We start from the raw sequence: 14,344 nt of genomic DNA, 5'->3' as shown, positions 1-14,344 counted from the left end.
TTGTCATCACAGCGTCTTGGTTGTCATGTAGACAGACACTCACCAGGCAGGGCCCCAACAGGAAAGTCCTGATTCATGAGACTCCACCCCCTTTGGCCCTCCTATCAGGCAATTCAAAGTCTCCAGGTCTCCAAGTTACTGATTAACCCTGGGTTTCGAGTAAAGAAATAATAACTGAAGCAACAACGTAAGCTGAGAAACAAACTGGGTAACCAGGAGAGAAAGATGCCAGACGTCTGCTGTCAGCAGGTACCCGGACAGAGCAGAGAGGAGACTGGAAGCGTCCCCACAAGGCCAGAATCCATGCAAGTCCCAGCAGCACCGGTGGACACTCCTTGTGGATGTCCCTGCGTGGAACAGCTTCATCTCAGCAACTCGGTACCCAGAATGTCCTGCACGGAGGCTCCTCAGCCCATCCCAGTGGGTGCCACCACCACAACCACCATCATTGCCTTGGGTCCCACTGGCCATCTCAATATCTCTGCGGAGGGTGACCTGGAATGCTTGGTGTGCCGAGAGCCCTACAACTGTGCCCGGTCCCCCAAGCTGCTGAGTTGTCAGCATGCCTTTTGTGCCGTGTGCCTGAAGCTTCTGCTATACGTTCAGGGAGACACCTGGTCCATCCCCTGTCCACTGTGCCGAAAGGTCACTGCTGTCCCTGGAGGCCTTATCTGCAGCCTGCGAGACCAGGAGGCGATGGTAGGGCAGCTGGCCCTGCCATGCCCAGAGGTGCGCTTGTGTCCCCAAGGGCTAGTGGGTTCTGCCACTTCAGCAGCACGGCCAGCCAACTGGACAGGAGAAGATGATCAGGACGTAGTAAGTGTCAACCGCGTAGCTGCCCGGCGCTTGGCTGTACACCTGCTCTTGTTGGCTCTTCTCATTGTCCTTATTCTGCCTTTCATCTACCCGGGCGTCATCCGGTGGGTGCTGGCCTTTATCATCGCTGTGGCACTGCTGATGTCCACCCTATTCTGCTGTTACCCCCACAGCCAGAGCAGCAACTGGCCTTGCCCCAGGACTCTGTTCTGCCGAGAGCAAAAGCAAGCCCAGATCACTTCTATTGCCTGAGAGATCTGGATCCCTAAAGGCCTCATGCTACCATGGCTCCCCGTTCCCCAGATCTCACAACCACATGGGAAATGGGCTAGGAGCCTCCCCTTGAAATCACATGGGAACTGGACTTGCATGCCAAAGCCAGACTGGCTGTGTTGGATCAAGGACTCAGTGCTGGGACAATAGGCTTGCATATGCCTGCCCTTATGTAGCATAGCTAAAACTTTTAGGGGGAAGGAGAGGAGACAATTCCCCAAATGAGTGACTTCAAGGGCAGTGGGGTCCCTACCCCTCTTCCTCGGCTCCTGGGTTTTGGATCTGCCACTCTGTGGACATATTGGGACACTGAGCTTACTACAAAGCAAATAGAAGCAGCGCTCTTTTGTAATCCTTGTAGCTGGCTTCGTTTTCTTGTCTGGGTTATTAAGTTTTGTGTGCCAGGAAGTTTGTGGCCATTTCAAGCTGTTGTACATTTTCCCTCCTGGGATGCCAGAGCCCATGGAAGCACTGCTGGCTTTCTCCAGAGTCATTGCTGCACCCATCCTAAACCCTGCATGGCAAAGGTCTCATCAGGGTTTCCTACTGGGTCCACCCCAGGGTGGGAAAGAAAGAAATCACATGGCAGTGTACTTGTAAAGCTGGTCAGGGGGATATCCAGGTTCAGCAGACAAAGATGGGGAGGTGTGGAGAGGTTGGGTCCAGGAATTGTCCCCAGACTCCCCACTGAGATCACCAGTTGTCCACCATCAGGCCCTAACTCAGCGAGTCTCAAGGCTATAAGGGGACACACACACACACAGAGAGAGAGAGAGAGAGAGAGAGAGAGAGAGAGAGAGAGAGAGAGAGAGACCCAGCTCTCCAGACCCACATGACATAACGAAAGCATTCCAGATGGTGCCACCCATCTTATCACAGTTATTTGCTCCTTTGTCATAAAGATAAGCCATCTCGTAAATGCAACGGTACTCAGCAATGACACCCCCCCTTCAGTCTCAGTGTTATAGTCACTAGAGAGGTTCCTGGGTCATCTCTTCAAGACTGGTTGGTCTTCTTCACACAGGGAGGCATCTGCCCTCAGTAGTCAGCTCTGGTGGGTTCCAGGTTAAGGGCCAGCCAGGGTGGAGGCGGGAGGGCAAAGAGTCGGGTGGGGACTGGAAGCATGTCTCAGAAAGTCCCTGTGAAACCCTGAAGGGATTCGCCGGGCCCCTTGCATGGTCCTTTTCCATTCACCCCATTTCCTGAAATAGGAGAATAACAGGCCGAGAGGGCACAGTTCATGGTGACAGGACCTTTGTCAGGAGTGATGAGAGGACTCTGCCACTGGGTCCCGGGTGCTCGTCCCTAGTCAGTAGTCACATGCTGTTGAGCAAAGTCTTTGGCTCTCAGCTTCCTTCCCTTCCCCAGACTGAGTAAGTCTGACTCAACTAGTCTTAAAAAACAAGCAAGCAAGCAAGCAAACAAACAAACAAAAAACAGGATGTCCCAACTGCTCACGGCATGGCTCAAGCCACAGGCAGATGGAGGGCTCGTACTCTTATGAATGCCTGCCTAGAGATCCCAGCAAGGACTCCGTCTGTCTCATTGTGTGGCAGGCTGAGGGTAGGACTCAGTGGTAAAGGGCTTGTCTGGAATGTGTGAAGCCCTGGGTTCCATCCATCCCCAGCAACGCAAAGTTAATAAATGCCCAAGCAAACAAATGTCCATATGCAATATGCTGCCCTAAAAATCACAATGTCTCCTTACTTGCTTAGAAGGTCAGGCAGTTCCCAGTGTAGAGAGTGCTGGGGGTGTGCATGGACTGGGACTCTCACAGGCAGTCAGTGTGGGCTGGAAGAATACCCTTTCCAAGAGGGTGAGCAGGTAGATGGAGGGGCCTTCAAGCATCTCACCCATTGGCCTTGGGTGTGCACAGTGTGGGATGGCTACCAGTCTCCCCACCTACTCCTCCAAGCCCATTTTACTTCCTGGAGACAAAATCCACCCCCAAATCTTCAGTTGGTCAAGGAAATATCATTTGTTTCCATTTGGTGGGAGCGTGTTTACCCAGTACTCACAAGAGAGCCAGGCGTTCCCCTAACAGCCAAGTTATGGGTCCCTAACAGCCTTGTGAAGTTGAAACGGTTGTGTTCCCTCTTACACAGGAAGACACTGAGATCAGAAAGGTGAATTTCTTGCACAGCCAGCCTATGCCAGAGATCTCTTGGGAATTAGCCCAGAGTTTTGTCTCAACGAGAGGCCTCCTTTGTACACAGAATGACCTGGAAACTGATCCCCCACCTATGGGCTTGGACGAAATACCATCGAAAATATGAGACAAACTACAGGAACCAGAAATTCCAGAACTCAGAGATCAGCAGGCTTCAGAAGGAAGAATGATAAGAAGGGGATTGCCCTGCTGCCTCCCCCTCCAGCCTTCCCTGCAGGAACCCTGCTGGTGGGAGCCCTGGAGTCCCCAGCTGGAGGTGCAGCCTGGTGATCAAATGGCTACTGTCCTGAGTCTTGGCTTGTAACCTAGACTCACATGCCCCTTGTTGTCATTTCCGGCCCCCAACCAGGGCATCTTTGGGGTCTCTGGGCAAAGGTGGTCTAGCACTACCTTCCTCTGACTCTTTGAAGCTGACCTGGCCCCAACTATCTTCTGGAACTTCAAAGCTTGGGGACAAGAGTGCAGCCATGGCCAGTGCTGTCCTGGAGGGGGCAGAGGAAAGAGGCAGTGTGACAGGGGGATGTGAGTAGCAGGAACCATCCGAGAGACCCTGGGCTCTGGCCCACCGTGGAGGAAGTTACGAAATGTGTCTGAGTCTTGGTTTGCCCCCTTGGAAATGGGAGGGTGGCTCTAGGTTCACTGAGGACTTACAAAACAAGGGTGAAGAATGACAGGCCCTCCTTTGACCTAAAACGAGTGTATATACTATACCTCAGTATATACACTCTCTTGAGACCCTGGGTCCAGCCTCCAATAAAGAGAGTCCTTGGCATTTTCCCCCAGTCTGACACTTGCCGGCAAGTCATATCCTGGTGATACACAACACATTTTTAACGGGCACATGGACACACGTTAAACGGCCTCAAATCACACATGGAGAACACCGTCTCCTTCAGTTCTCTCTCTTCAGAAGGTGGTTTGATGCCCTCAGACCCTGAAAAGTCACCCAGCAGGAGTCAACCATCCTTTTTTCTGGATTCTGGGCAACAGGACCTACCCAGTCAGTGCTCTGCCACTGAGCAGTAGCCCCAACCCCCTGTCTCACTTCTTTGTTTTGGAGACCCTTTACTCAGAAATCCCAGAAAGCTCTTGGGCCTGTGATCCCCCTGCCTCAGCCTCAGCAAGACCCCACAGCAAGTGACTGTGCTCTCAGCCCTTCACCCCCGGGCCCTTATGATCTACTTAAACAAAGGTAAAGCAGGGAGCGGTCAGCTCAGAGCAGCTGCTACGCACACTGAGGACTTAATCTGTGTGATTTAGCAAATGTGTCATGGAAGAGTTTTTGATTGATAGGAAAGTTGCAGAGGCAGCGCAGAGTTCTTAGCAAAATCCCATGTGCCCTTTGCCCTGATTTCCAATCTTAACACTGACACATTTATCAAGATTTTGAAAAATCAATATCGGTATGGGACAATTGACTAAAGCAGAGGCTCCATAGATCACTTTCCTCACTAAAGTCTTTACTGTCCCCAAACCCACTAGGGAACCACTTTATATTGATTTTAACTTATTTTCTAAACTTATTTTCCATATTGATTTCATTTATCTATTCGTACTCCTTTTTGCATTAACAAATGATCCTGGTTTGCTTGTTTTTTACTTTTAGAATTACATTTATTACTTATTTATATCAAGACTTTTGCTAAATCAGCTTATGCTAAATGCTAAAATAGGAACAGCAATTCCTGTATTTCTCATGCCTGAAGGGCTGAGAACCCCTTAGTTGTGTAAGCTGAAGCTGGGTACTTCATCACAGAACCTTCTGCCCACTCCTGTCCTGCATTCCTCATAGCCAACAATAGAGTCTTTCTAAATTCCCGTTTTTTACGGCCCACGGGGGCGGGGGAGGGGGAGACCTCAGTGTGTCTATTGCCTGCCCTTAGTGATGTCCAGAATCTCAGCTAGAATCCTTCAACCCTCCATAACTGATCCCTTTGACTTAGAATAGCCCTCTAGCTGTTCTTGGTCCTGATTGGCCGATAGGGAGATCAGGTGATGGAGGCCATAGCATTCCAATAGAGTCCCGAGTCACCGGCTCCGGCTGGAATGCTGCAGGTCTGTCGTCTATTTTTCCCATTTCCAGCTCCAACCTACCTTCTCCAGGAGAAAGAGCAACGGCCTTAGAGGTCATTGCTTAGGCCATGGTGACTCATATTCGGCCCTGATCAGGATGGCCGCCTACTTCCTGGCCTGTAGACTAGGTGTGATGAAAATCCACAGGTTGCCGGGGTAACAAGAGCCATCTCTCAAGTGCTGTGACACCTACTGTCTGAGGCTGGGCACAGAGCAGCGAGACCTCAATTTCTGGGCCTTTTCGGTTCTAGGTTGGGATAAACAGATTGTAAACTGGCAAACAGGAAAGCTATCAACTTCACAGTAGTAAATACCACGATTAAAATATTACGTTGGTGGGGCACGCCTTTAATCCCAGCACCCAGGAAGCAGAGGCAGGCGGATCTCTGTGAGTTGGAGGCCAGCCTGGTCTACAGAGCGAGTTCCAGGACAGGCTCCAAAACAATACAGAGAAACGCTGTCTCGAAAAGCCAAAAAATAAAAAATAAAAACATTAAGGGCTCCAATTTCTGGTGTACCAATCAGTGGCCTTGGAACAGAAACTGGCCCATAGTAGGTGCTCAGCAAATATTTGTTAAATGGCTAAAGCTGAGTGGGAGGTTAGGGAAGTCTCACAGAAACGGAATCCCAAAGCGGAGGCCTGTGGGGTGTAAGAGCCTGGGGTGCAAAGACTGACGGCCTTAGAGAAAGTGAAAGAACCAGGAAGCGTGAATGTTGCAAACTTCGCGGAGCAGTATGCTGGAGGGAGGCTGCTTCTGGGACAGTCTTTCAGTGTGTGGAGGCACAATTTGGAAACTTCCCCTCCAAGTGTCTGCACATAACCCTCTCCTACCAGCCGAGCCCCTGGCGAGCACTTTCTACAGAGTCCTTCTGCACCCCGCGTTGCGTTCTCGCTTCCTGGGGCGCTGATCTGCGGGTCCCCCGCCCTCCCCCACCCCGAAGCCAGCACCCGGGTGGCGGCTTGGGTGCCTTAGGTGGCGGTGCGCCCGGCCCAGCCCGGAAGGTCGGGGCTCTGGGGCTGCGCAGGCGGGACCGGCCTAGGCCGGTGTGGGGCGGCTGGGTCTGGGCGGGAAGAGCCGGGGCTTGAGCAGCCGGGCGGCCAGGATCCAGGACATCGTCCCAGCGGTCGCTGCCACCTCCAGGTAAGCCCGCCGGGAGCCTCGAGCGCCCCCAGACCGCAGCCGCGGCGCCTTCGGGCCCGGAAGTGCTCCGGGACCCTAGCTGGGCGGCAGGAGGGAAACTGACGCCTGCGGAGCACGCCGGCAGCACCCGGGGGAGGGGGCACCAAACCGCTCCCCTGAAAGATGCGCGACAGGGCCGGCAGGTTAGAAAGGGTCTTGCCCAAGGTCACTCGGGGTCACTGGACGCCCCTTGCATACTAAGGGCCCCAGGAACCCGCTCCTGCCCTCCCTGTCTTCAGACTCAATTCCCAGAGGCCTGGGAAGCCCCCGAGTCCGGGAAAGGTTCGGCCGCTTCCTACTGCGACCGGGGCGTGGCTTCGTGCCCGGCGGGTATTTACAGAGCAGGGGACATTTCCTGCTACTGACTTGGGAGCAGAGTTTACAGCCGAGAAAACTGAGGCTGGGGACAGCGAGGTGATTTTGGCTAGGACCTGGCAATCAGAACAAAGAGGATAGCGAGGGCGAGCCGACTCCAGAGTTTAACCCAGTGTTAGATCCAAAGTTGGCCTCCTTGATGTCCTTGTCTTTCCCAGGGGTGACCCAGAGTAGAAGCAGAGCTTGGCTAAATCTGCAGGTTTGATCCAGAGGCCACGGCTGCCTTGAAGTAGGAGGTAACACCAAACCCATGAGGCTTCCCAGACCCCATGTGTATTCGCTCACTGTGTATCTATTGGTGTGTACACTGCATACGCTCTGAAGACACAGCAGTGAGCAGCCATTGCTCAAGAGTACATTCCAGAGAGTGAATCAGTGGGAGACTGGGCAGACAAGACCACTCTTCCCAACTACCCAGTATGTGGAGAAGGCAGGGACCGGGGGCCCGGTTGTCGTCGTCAAAGTTAGAATAACTTTGAACGTCTATGCCTCGTCGAAGATAACGCTTCCAGCCTCAGTTTCTCACTTCCCAGAGATCTGGGGAATAGGTTAGTGAGTTGAGAGTACCCTGGACCTAACATGCCCTCAATGAACCCAGGAGCCTGGTGAAGCGTGGTACTGCCACTTCCTCTCCGTATCACCCTGGCCCCTCCATTTCCTTATAACACAAAGGGATTATAACTCCTCCTGGTGGCAAAGATATTGTCAGAACCTTTCATGAGTGCAAAAGCTCAGGACACGGGGGCTTTACCAAATCAAAAGTAAATTAAAGCCAAGTGTGGCGGCAGCACACACCTTTAATCTCAGTACTGGGAGTCAGAGGCAGGTGGGTCTCTGTGAGTTTGAGACTGGCCTGGACTACAGAGTGAGTTCCAGAACAGCCAGGGCTATGTAGAGACCCTGTCTTTAAAAAAAAAAAGGGGGGTGGTAAAATTATTTGCTTTGGATGCTGTGAACAAACACCTCAAACAAGCGAAGAGGTCTAGAGACTTGATAACCTGCTCTTGCTCTCCGTGGAGAAACCTTAGAAGCAGAGCTGGGGGTGGCTGAGTCCCAGGTGAGGAGGCTGAGGCTCCCTCCAGGACTGGAAACACAACTCACACCTCACACTCTACATTTCCAGTTTGTGCACTCAGACAGACTCACACAAGGTCAGAGAGTCGGGTTGTGCTCCTCAGCTTCCTGAGTGGTCCCTAGCATGGGAACACGGTGGCTTCATTTACAAAATAATCTGTCCGAAAGCTTGGCAGAGGACTGAAGGAGCAGAGCAGGGTAACATCTGAAGATGAGGCCCAGGCTTCACCTTGTGGCTGGGAGAGCACAACTGGGTGGTTTAGGTTGCTATGGCTCAGCCTGTACCTGGCTGGATACTATGGGACTGGAAGGCTAGACCAGAGCCTGGGCTGGCAGATGTGGGACCTGAAGATAGTCATGTAATAGTCACCTTATATGCCCTCAGTAGTTTTTGTTTTCTTGGAGGCAGTGTCTCATGTAGCCCAGGCTGGCCTTGAACTCACTAGGTGGCCAAAGATGACCACCTAGCTCTTCTGATCCCCCTGCTTCCATCTTTTGGGTGCTGGGATAAAGCATGTGTGTCATCACACCTGGCTTTGTGATGCTAAAAATAGAACACAGAGCTTCAGGCAGTCTAGGCAAACACCCTCTCAACTGAGAGCCCTGGTCTCTGAGATACAGCTATACAACAAAGATTGGGGGAGCAGGGGAGTGGGGGCCTGGCTTCCTTGAACCTTGTACAGCAGGCAAAATTCAGTCTTTTTCCATTTGACCTCCTCACTGGCAGCTGGAGCTATGCCATGGTACTTCTGCCTAAAACCTGCCCGGCTTCCTGTTTTCTTAGGGTAAAGAGCAAAATTCCTGTGTCATGAACTCCAAGTTTCTTCACCTGTGCCCGCCCTAGCTTCCAGGGCACCTCCGAGTGACTATCAGTAGTCTCCTGTCTCACCTCCTCTCTGCCTCTTTTCCTGATAAACATCCTGCTCATCAGATTTTAGCCCAGCCCAGCTCTGTATTCCAAATGCCCAGCCACACAAGTCATGGGATATGTGTGTCGGAGGTTAAGTCCATGTGGGCATGAACTCTGAGTTCATGTGTGACTTCTAAGATTTGGTCTGGGGCTGCTTGCTAGGCATTAATGAAAGCCACTGACAGAAAGAACCTTTTGAGAGAACTGGGGACCTTGTAGGATATAAAGCTTCATTACCCTTTGCAATGATATACTGGAGTCATCTCTCAGCTGTGGAGAGAGGCATTCATTCATTCATTCATTTATTCAGCACTGTCTCTGCCAGATGCTATCAAAGGGTACCTCAAGGAACATAGCCCAAGTGCCACTTTCTAGTTGGAGGGACATCATCTTGATTCACAGCACATCTCAACCTTCCTAGTACTGTGGCCCTCGAATACAGTTCTTCGTGTTGTGGTGACCCCCGGCCCCCACCATAAAATTATTTCATAACTAGAATTTTGCTACTGTTACAAATTATAGTGTAAATATCTGATATGCAACCCCCAATGGGGCTCGAGCCACAGATTGAGAACCACTGATCTTCAGCAAACAAATCAAGACAGAAGAGTTACCCAGGGCCAGGGTGATGGAGCTGGAGGGAACCTAGAGTTCTCGTGGGGACATAGGGGAAGGGAGGGGAGTGACAGGGACACACTAATGCCCTGGACTTAAGCTGCTGTCTCCCTGACTGAAGGCAGGCACTGAAGAGGTAGGACTCAGTCTGTGGCTTCAGAGGCAGTGGCCCGTGTTAGCTCTGCAAATCCAGAAAGGCTCATGGCAGCTGAGTCCATAGTAAAATGACAGAGGAAAACATACTCTGTCTTTGTTGTTTGTTTATTCTTATTGTATTTTTCAGTGCTGGGAGCCTTAGTGTGTGCTGGACAAACACTCTGTCACTGAGCTACATCCCAGCCACAACTTGGAATCTGAAGTTACATCCACCTAGGGTGCATGGTGGGACTGCCACATGCCAGTGATGTGACCTCCACTTTGGTGAGCATTGGCTTCGTCATGTCAGGTGGGAACAGGGTGGCTTCCTCATAAGGATGCTGTGAAGCAGAAGAGGTCATGACAGTTCCCCGGGGGAATCTTAGCAGATTTTGTTAGCATGATTACCATGTATAAAAGGCCCCACCTGGACTTGGGGACCCAGACCAAGGGAACCAAGTAAGTTGAGATTGGAAGCCAAGTGGCTTCAGTGACCGCGTTAGTTGCCCCCATGGCCATCTCAGGGGAAGAGCATTTCAGCTAAGGGACAAACAGAGCAAAGGCCATGGTCCCACAGTGTCTGGGAGACTTGGGACCAGCAGGACAGTGAGGCAACAGCAAAGAGGGAGGAGGGAAGGGGTAGGGAGGAGAGTAGGGCCATGGGACCAAACTGCCTATGGCCCTGTCACCTTTGTGAAGGCCTTGACTGGGTGAGAAAGGGCTCTTCCAAGGGTTGGGAGCAGAGGAGCACAGTGTGACTCCTTTGGGATGGTGCTGTCTTCTGATGTAATGAATGGCATAAGTAAAGGCAGATGGAGACTAGTGAGGAGGCTCCCCTGCGACCCCCATGAGAAATATTGGTGGCGGGTGCCAGGACCCCAGCAGGGAGGCAGGGAGCGATGGCTAATGTGGCACAGACCAGCACGCACAGACACAGACTTGCACACACCCTCTTTTCCTGCCCCACTCCTGCCTGCTGAAGGGAGGGTGATGGATGGTACCTCTTCTTCCAGGCCCGACATCTCCTCCTTCTGGAATGTAAGGTGGTTGTCCTAGACCCTCTGGGCTCTTCTGTCAGAAGTGTTGCTATGGAGATCCACTGACAGACTTCATTTATCTCTAGCTTCCAGCTGGACTTTGAAGTAGAGGTACAGAGTGATTATTCTGTTGGGGTGGGGGGCGAGCAGGGGGAGCTAGAGTCCTTGCTTCTAGAAGCATCTTATGATTGTGTGTGTGTGTGTGTGTGTGTGTGTGTGTGTGTGTGTGTGTGTGTGTGTGTAGAGACAGACAGACAGACAGACAGACAGACAGACAGACAGCTTTCAATTATACTCTTTAAAGGCTTAAGGAGGACACTGTGGATCTGTGTTGGAATGGATTTTTGAGATAAACGTTTTTCTTGGCTCTTTGCTCACAGTTTTTAATCTCCAGCCCTCTCTAGACACTAGCCATCTCTCTATAAATTATCTGGTTGTACTATAGAGTCATCTAAAACTTCACTCATGACCAGGACAAGGAAAGGGACACCTCCTCCTGTACACACGAGCACACACACACACATACACGTGCACACATACACACATACACATGCACATATACACACAATCAAACACACACACATACACACACATACAAACACACACTCACACACATACAAACACACACTCACACACATACAAACACACACATACAAACACACACATACAAACACACACATACATGTGCACACACACTTTGCACACACATACATATACACACATAAACACACACACACACACACACACACACACACACACACACACACACACGTGCACACACATTCCTATCATACCTAACCTTGACTTTTCACGGACTGCTCACAGAAAGAGCCACAGCTGAAAAAACAGACGTTCATTCTTGTATGGGGTTGTACAAAGGCCTGGGCCATGCAGTGTTAAGATGGTTTAAAGTATGCTATGACCATGCTTGATGGCCTTTTCCATGCTGGCTTTGGGATTTTTTTTCCTCTAGGAGAAATCACATTGCTTTGAGGGGGGGCGGGGGATAGTCAGCAAATGTCCCCTGGGTGCTCAGCACCAGAGCTCTCAGGACACAGGACTGCTGCTGTCTGTGGAATGACTGGCTCTCAGTCCCACCAGTGACAAAAGTCACCTGACCAGCATTTTCCTTAGTAGTAGATAATGTGCCTGGTTGACTAAAAGTCACTATCGTCGAGGATCGGAATGAGGTCTTTCCAGAACCATTGCTGTCTGTCACCAGTCTGGGTACACAGCCTCACTGTAGGGGTGGTGGCCCTCGGGCTGTAAAAGCTGTTCCCCTGGCAGACAGTGTTCCTCTAGATCAAACATGGACCTCACTTGGAGTCCCTGGGTGTCTTTACAGTACCTGGATGTGATCCCCCGGAGACTCTAGGAGATGGTGGCCACTCCCTCCATCATGACCCCCTACCCCTGTTGGGAAACCCAGGGCACAGAGTTTCTGGGACCAGCCGCACACTTTTCTTGCCACAGAAGTCCAGTGCTTGCTAGCATCAGCATGTACTCACACACACCTGAGGATCTCAGTTTGGGCTGGGAACTGATCTTGACCCACAGCAAGGGATGTAGGCTCACTGGTCCAGTGCACACAGCTCAGTGGTTCCCCCTCCCTAGCCCACAGATGCCACCACACTCCTTGGGTGGAGGGGATGGGGCAGCCCAACCAGTCAACCCAGAGCTGGACACACACACACACACACACACACACACACACACACACACACACACACGGCACCTTCTAGAGAGTTCAAAGGGGTCTATGGTAAAAAAAAAAAAAAAAAAAAAAAAAAAAAAAAAAAAAAAAAAAAAAACAGTGGAAACACACTCACATCCCTGACAGTTCACCTTTCAGAAGTGATTTTGGAAAATGTCCTTGTCATGTTTTTTCCTCTGTATTTTTTTTCACATGATTAGATTCGATTTAAATTTCCTCAGTCTTAGGGATTCTTGTGCACTGATGAAGTATTTAAGACTCAGTTAGCTTTTAATGAGGCAAAAGTAATATTCCTTGCTGGGCGTGTGTGCTGTATAGTTTTATGTCAACTGGACTCAAGCTGAAGTTGTCTGAGAGGAGAGAGCATTTGTTAGAAAACACCTCCATAAGGTCAGGCTATGGGCAAGCCTGCAGTGATTGATGAGGAAGGGCCCAGCCCAGTGTGAGCACATTCACTCCTGGGCTGGTGGTCCTGGGAGCTGTAAGAAAGCAGGCTGAGCAAGCCATGTGAGCAGGCCAGTAGGCAGCACTCCTACATGGCCCCTTGCATCAACTCCTGCCTCCAGGTTCCTGCCCTGCTTGAGTTTCCGCCCTACCTGCATTCCATGATGAACTGTGACATGGAATTGAGAGTGAAATAAACCCTTTCCTCCCCAAGTTGCTTTTGGTCACGCTGTTTCATCACAGCAATAGAAGCACTAAGACAGAAATTGGTACCAGGAGTAGGACATTGCGGTGACAGACCTGACCATGTTTTGGGGAGGATTGTGGAAGGACTTTGAAACCCTGGACTAGCGAAGCCATCAAATGCTCTAACCTTGGTGAGCTGTCCTATGAGACCTTGGAAAATAACAGTATTGGGAGAACTGTAGGCAATGAAGGCCTGGCTTCTGAAGCTCCAGAGGGAAGTTTGAGGGTCCCTTAAAGACTTGATTGGATCCATTGCATATTTTGAAATAAGAATCTGTGGTTGGTCCGCTGGGGCTGAATAATCGACTGTGATTAACAAGAGACCAGAACCACCGAAGAGAAACCTTTGCTTTACTGGGACAATTGATGCCAGTCAGCTGGAGCTGAGAGATTGTTGGTGACTAAGAAGAGACCAGCATCACCCAGGTGAAGTCTTCTGGGAAGTGTTTCCTGAGAGTCAGCACACAGAAGCTGTGGTTCAGTGGCGGCCAAGGTTGTGCTGGCAGCTGAAAATGGTCATGTCTAAAAGTCTCCCAGGTGGTGCTGGTCTTGAAGGCAGGAGGCAGTCATGGTGCTGGTCTTGAAGGGGGTTGGCACTGGGAGGTGGCAGGAGTGGCCATTGGTGCAGGTAAAGCCAGAGTAGCAACTGAAGGCCCAAGATTGAAGGGGTCATGGAGAGAAGTTGAAGTTTTGACACCATGAAGAGAACCCAAGAGGGACTATTGGTGGAAGTCCAGCCTATTTGCAGGAGAAGGTCCCAGAGCTTTGGAGATGCCAGTATCATGGTACATAGTAATTTTTAAGTAGAAGAAAAAAATAAAAGAAAAAGAACAGAGCTCAAGAAGAACACTCCCTGCTGTCAAGGCTTCTAAAGCTACATGAAGGCACAAAAGATAGACAAACAGATCACCAGACAAAGCAGACATATGGACAATGATGCCCAACGAAGGTGTAAAGGTCAATGGCCAGGCATAGTACCTCATGGCTGTAATCTTAGCAGTCAGGAGACAGAGGCAGGTGGATCTCTGTGAATTTGGGTCTAGCCTGATCTACATAGTGAGTTCCAGGCCAGTCAGGGCTACATAGTGAGTGTCTATCTTATGAAAAGATCTCAAGTTTGAGGACAGCGTAAGCAATTTAGTGGATTCTGTCTCATAATGTGTGTGTGTGTGTGTGTGTGTGTGTGTGTGTGTGTGTGTGTGTGTGTGCAAGTGTGTGTGTGTGCAAGTGTGTGTGTGTGTGTGTGTGTGTGTGTGTGTGTGTGTGTGTGTGTAAAGGGGA

At 50.8% G+C, this 14,344-nt stretch overlaps 2 protein-coding genes across 15 annotated transcripts in view; both read left to right on the top strand.

Annotated features, from left to right (window-relative positions):
- Nucleotides 1-387: 387 nt before the first annotated feature.
- Nucleotides 388-1,083, top strand: Rnf186 (ring finger protein 186). The gene has a single exon (XM_035439471.1). The coding sequence runs from the start codon at nt 388-390 to the stop codon at nt 1,066-1,068; it is 681 nt and encodes a 226-aa protein (XP_035295362.1). The 3' UTR covers nt 1,069-1,083.
- A 4,195-nt stretch (nt 1,084-5,278) lies between these two features.
- The window catches only part of Tmco4 (transmembrane and coiled-coil domains 4), a 79,424-nt gene continuing 70,358 nt past the window's right edge, over nt 5,279-14,344 (top strand). For 2 of the 14 annotated variants that reach the window (XM_035439463.1, XM_035439461.1), the window contains exons 1-3: nt 5,823-6,474; nt 9,771-9,907; nt 10,636-10,770. The gene's annotated coding sequence lies outside the window, so the exon portion shown is untranslated. Of the gene's footprint in view, nt 5,315-5,811; nt 6,475-9,770; nt 9,908-10,635; nt 10,771-14,344 lie in introns of those variants that run through there. The other 12 variants (XM_035439465.1, XM_035439464.1, XM_035439462.1 and 9 more) reach the window with 11 other exon arrangements.

The sequence above is a fragment of the Cricetulus griseus genome, chromosome 2, assembly GCF_003668045.3.
Source record: "Cricetulus griseus strain 17A/GY chromosome 2, alternate assembly CriGri-PICRH-1.0, whole genome shotgun sequence".
Lineage (NCBI taxonomy): Eukaryota > Metazoa > Chordata > Mammalia > Rodentia > Cricetidae > Cricetulus > Cricetulus griseus.
This window is presented reverse-complemented; position numbering and strand designations above follow the sequence as displayed.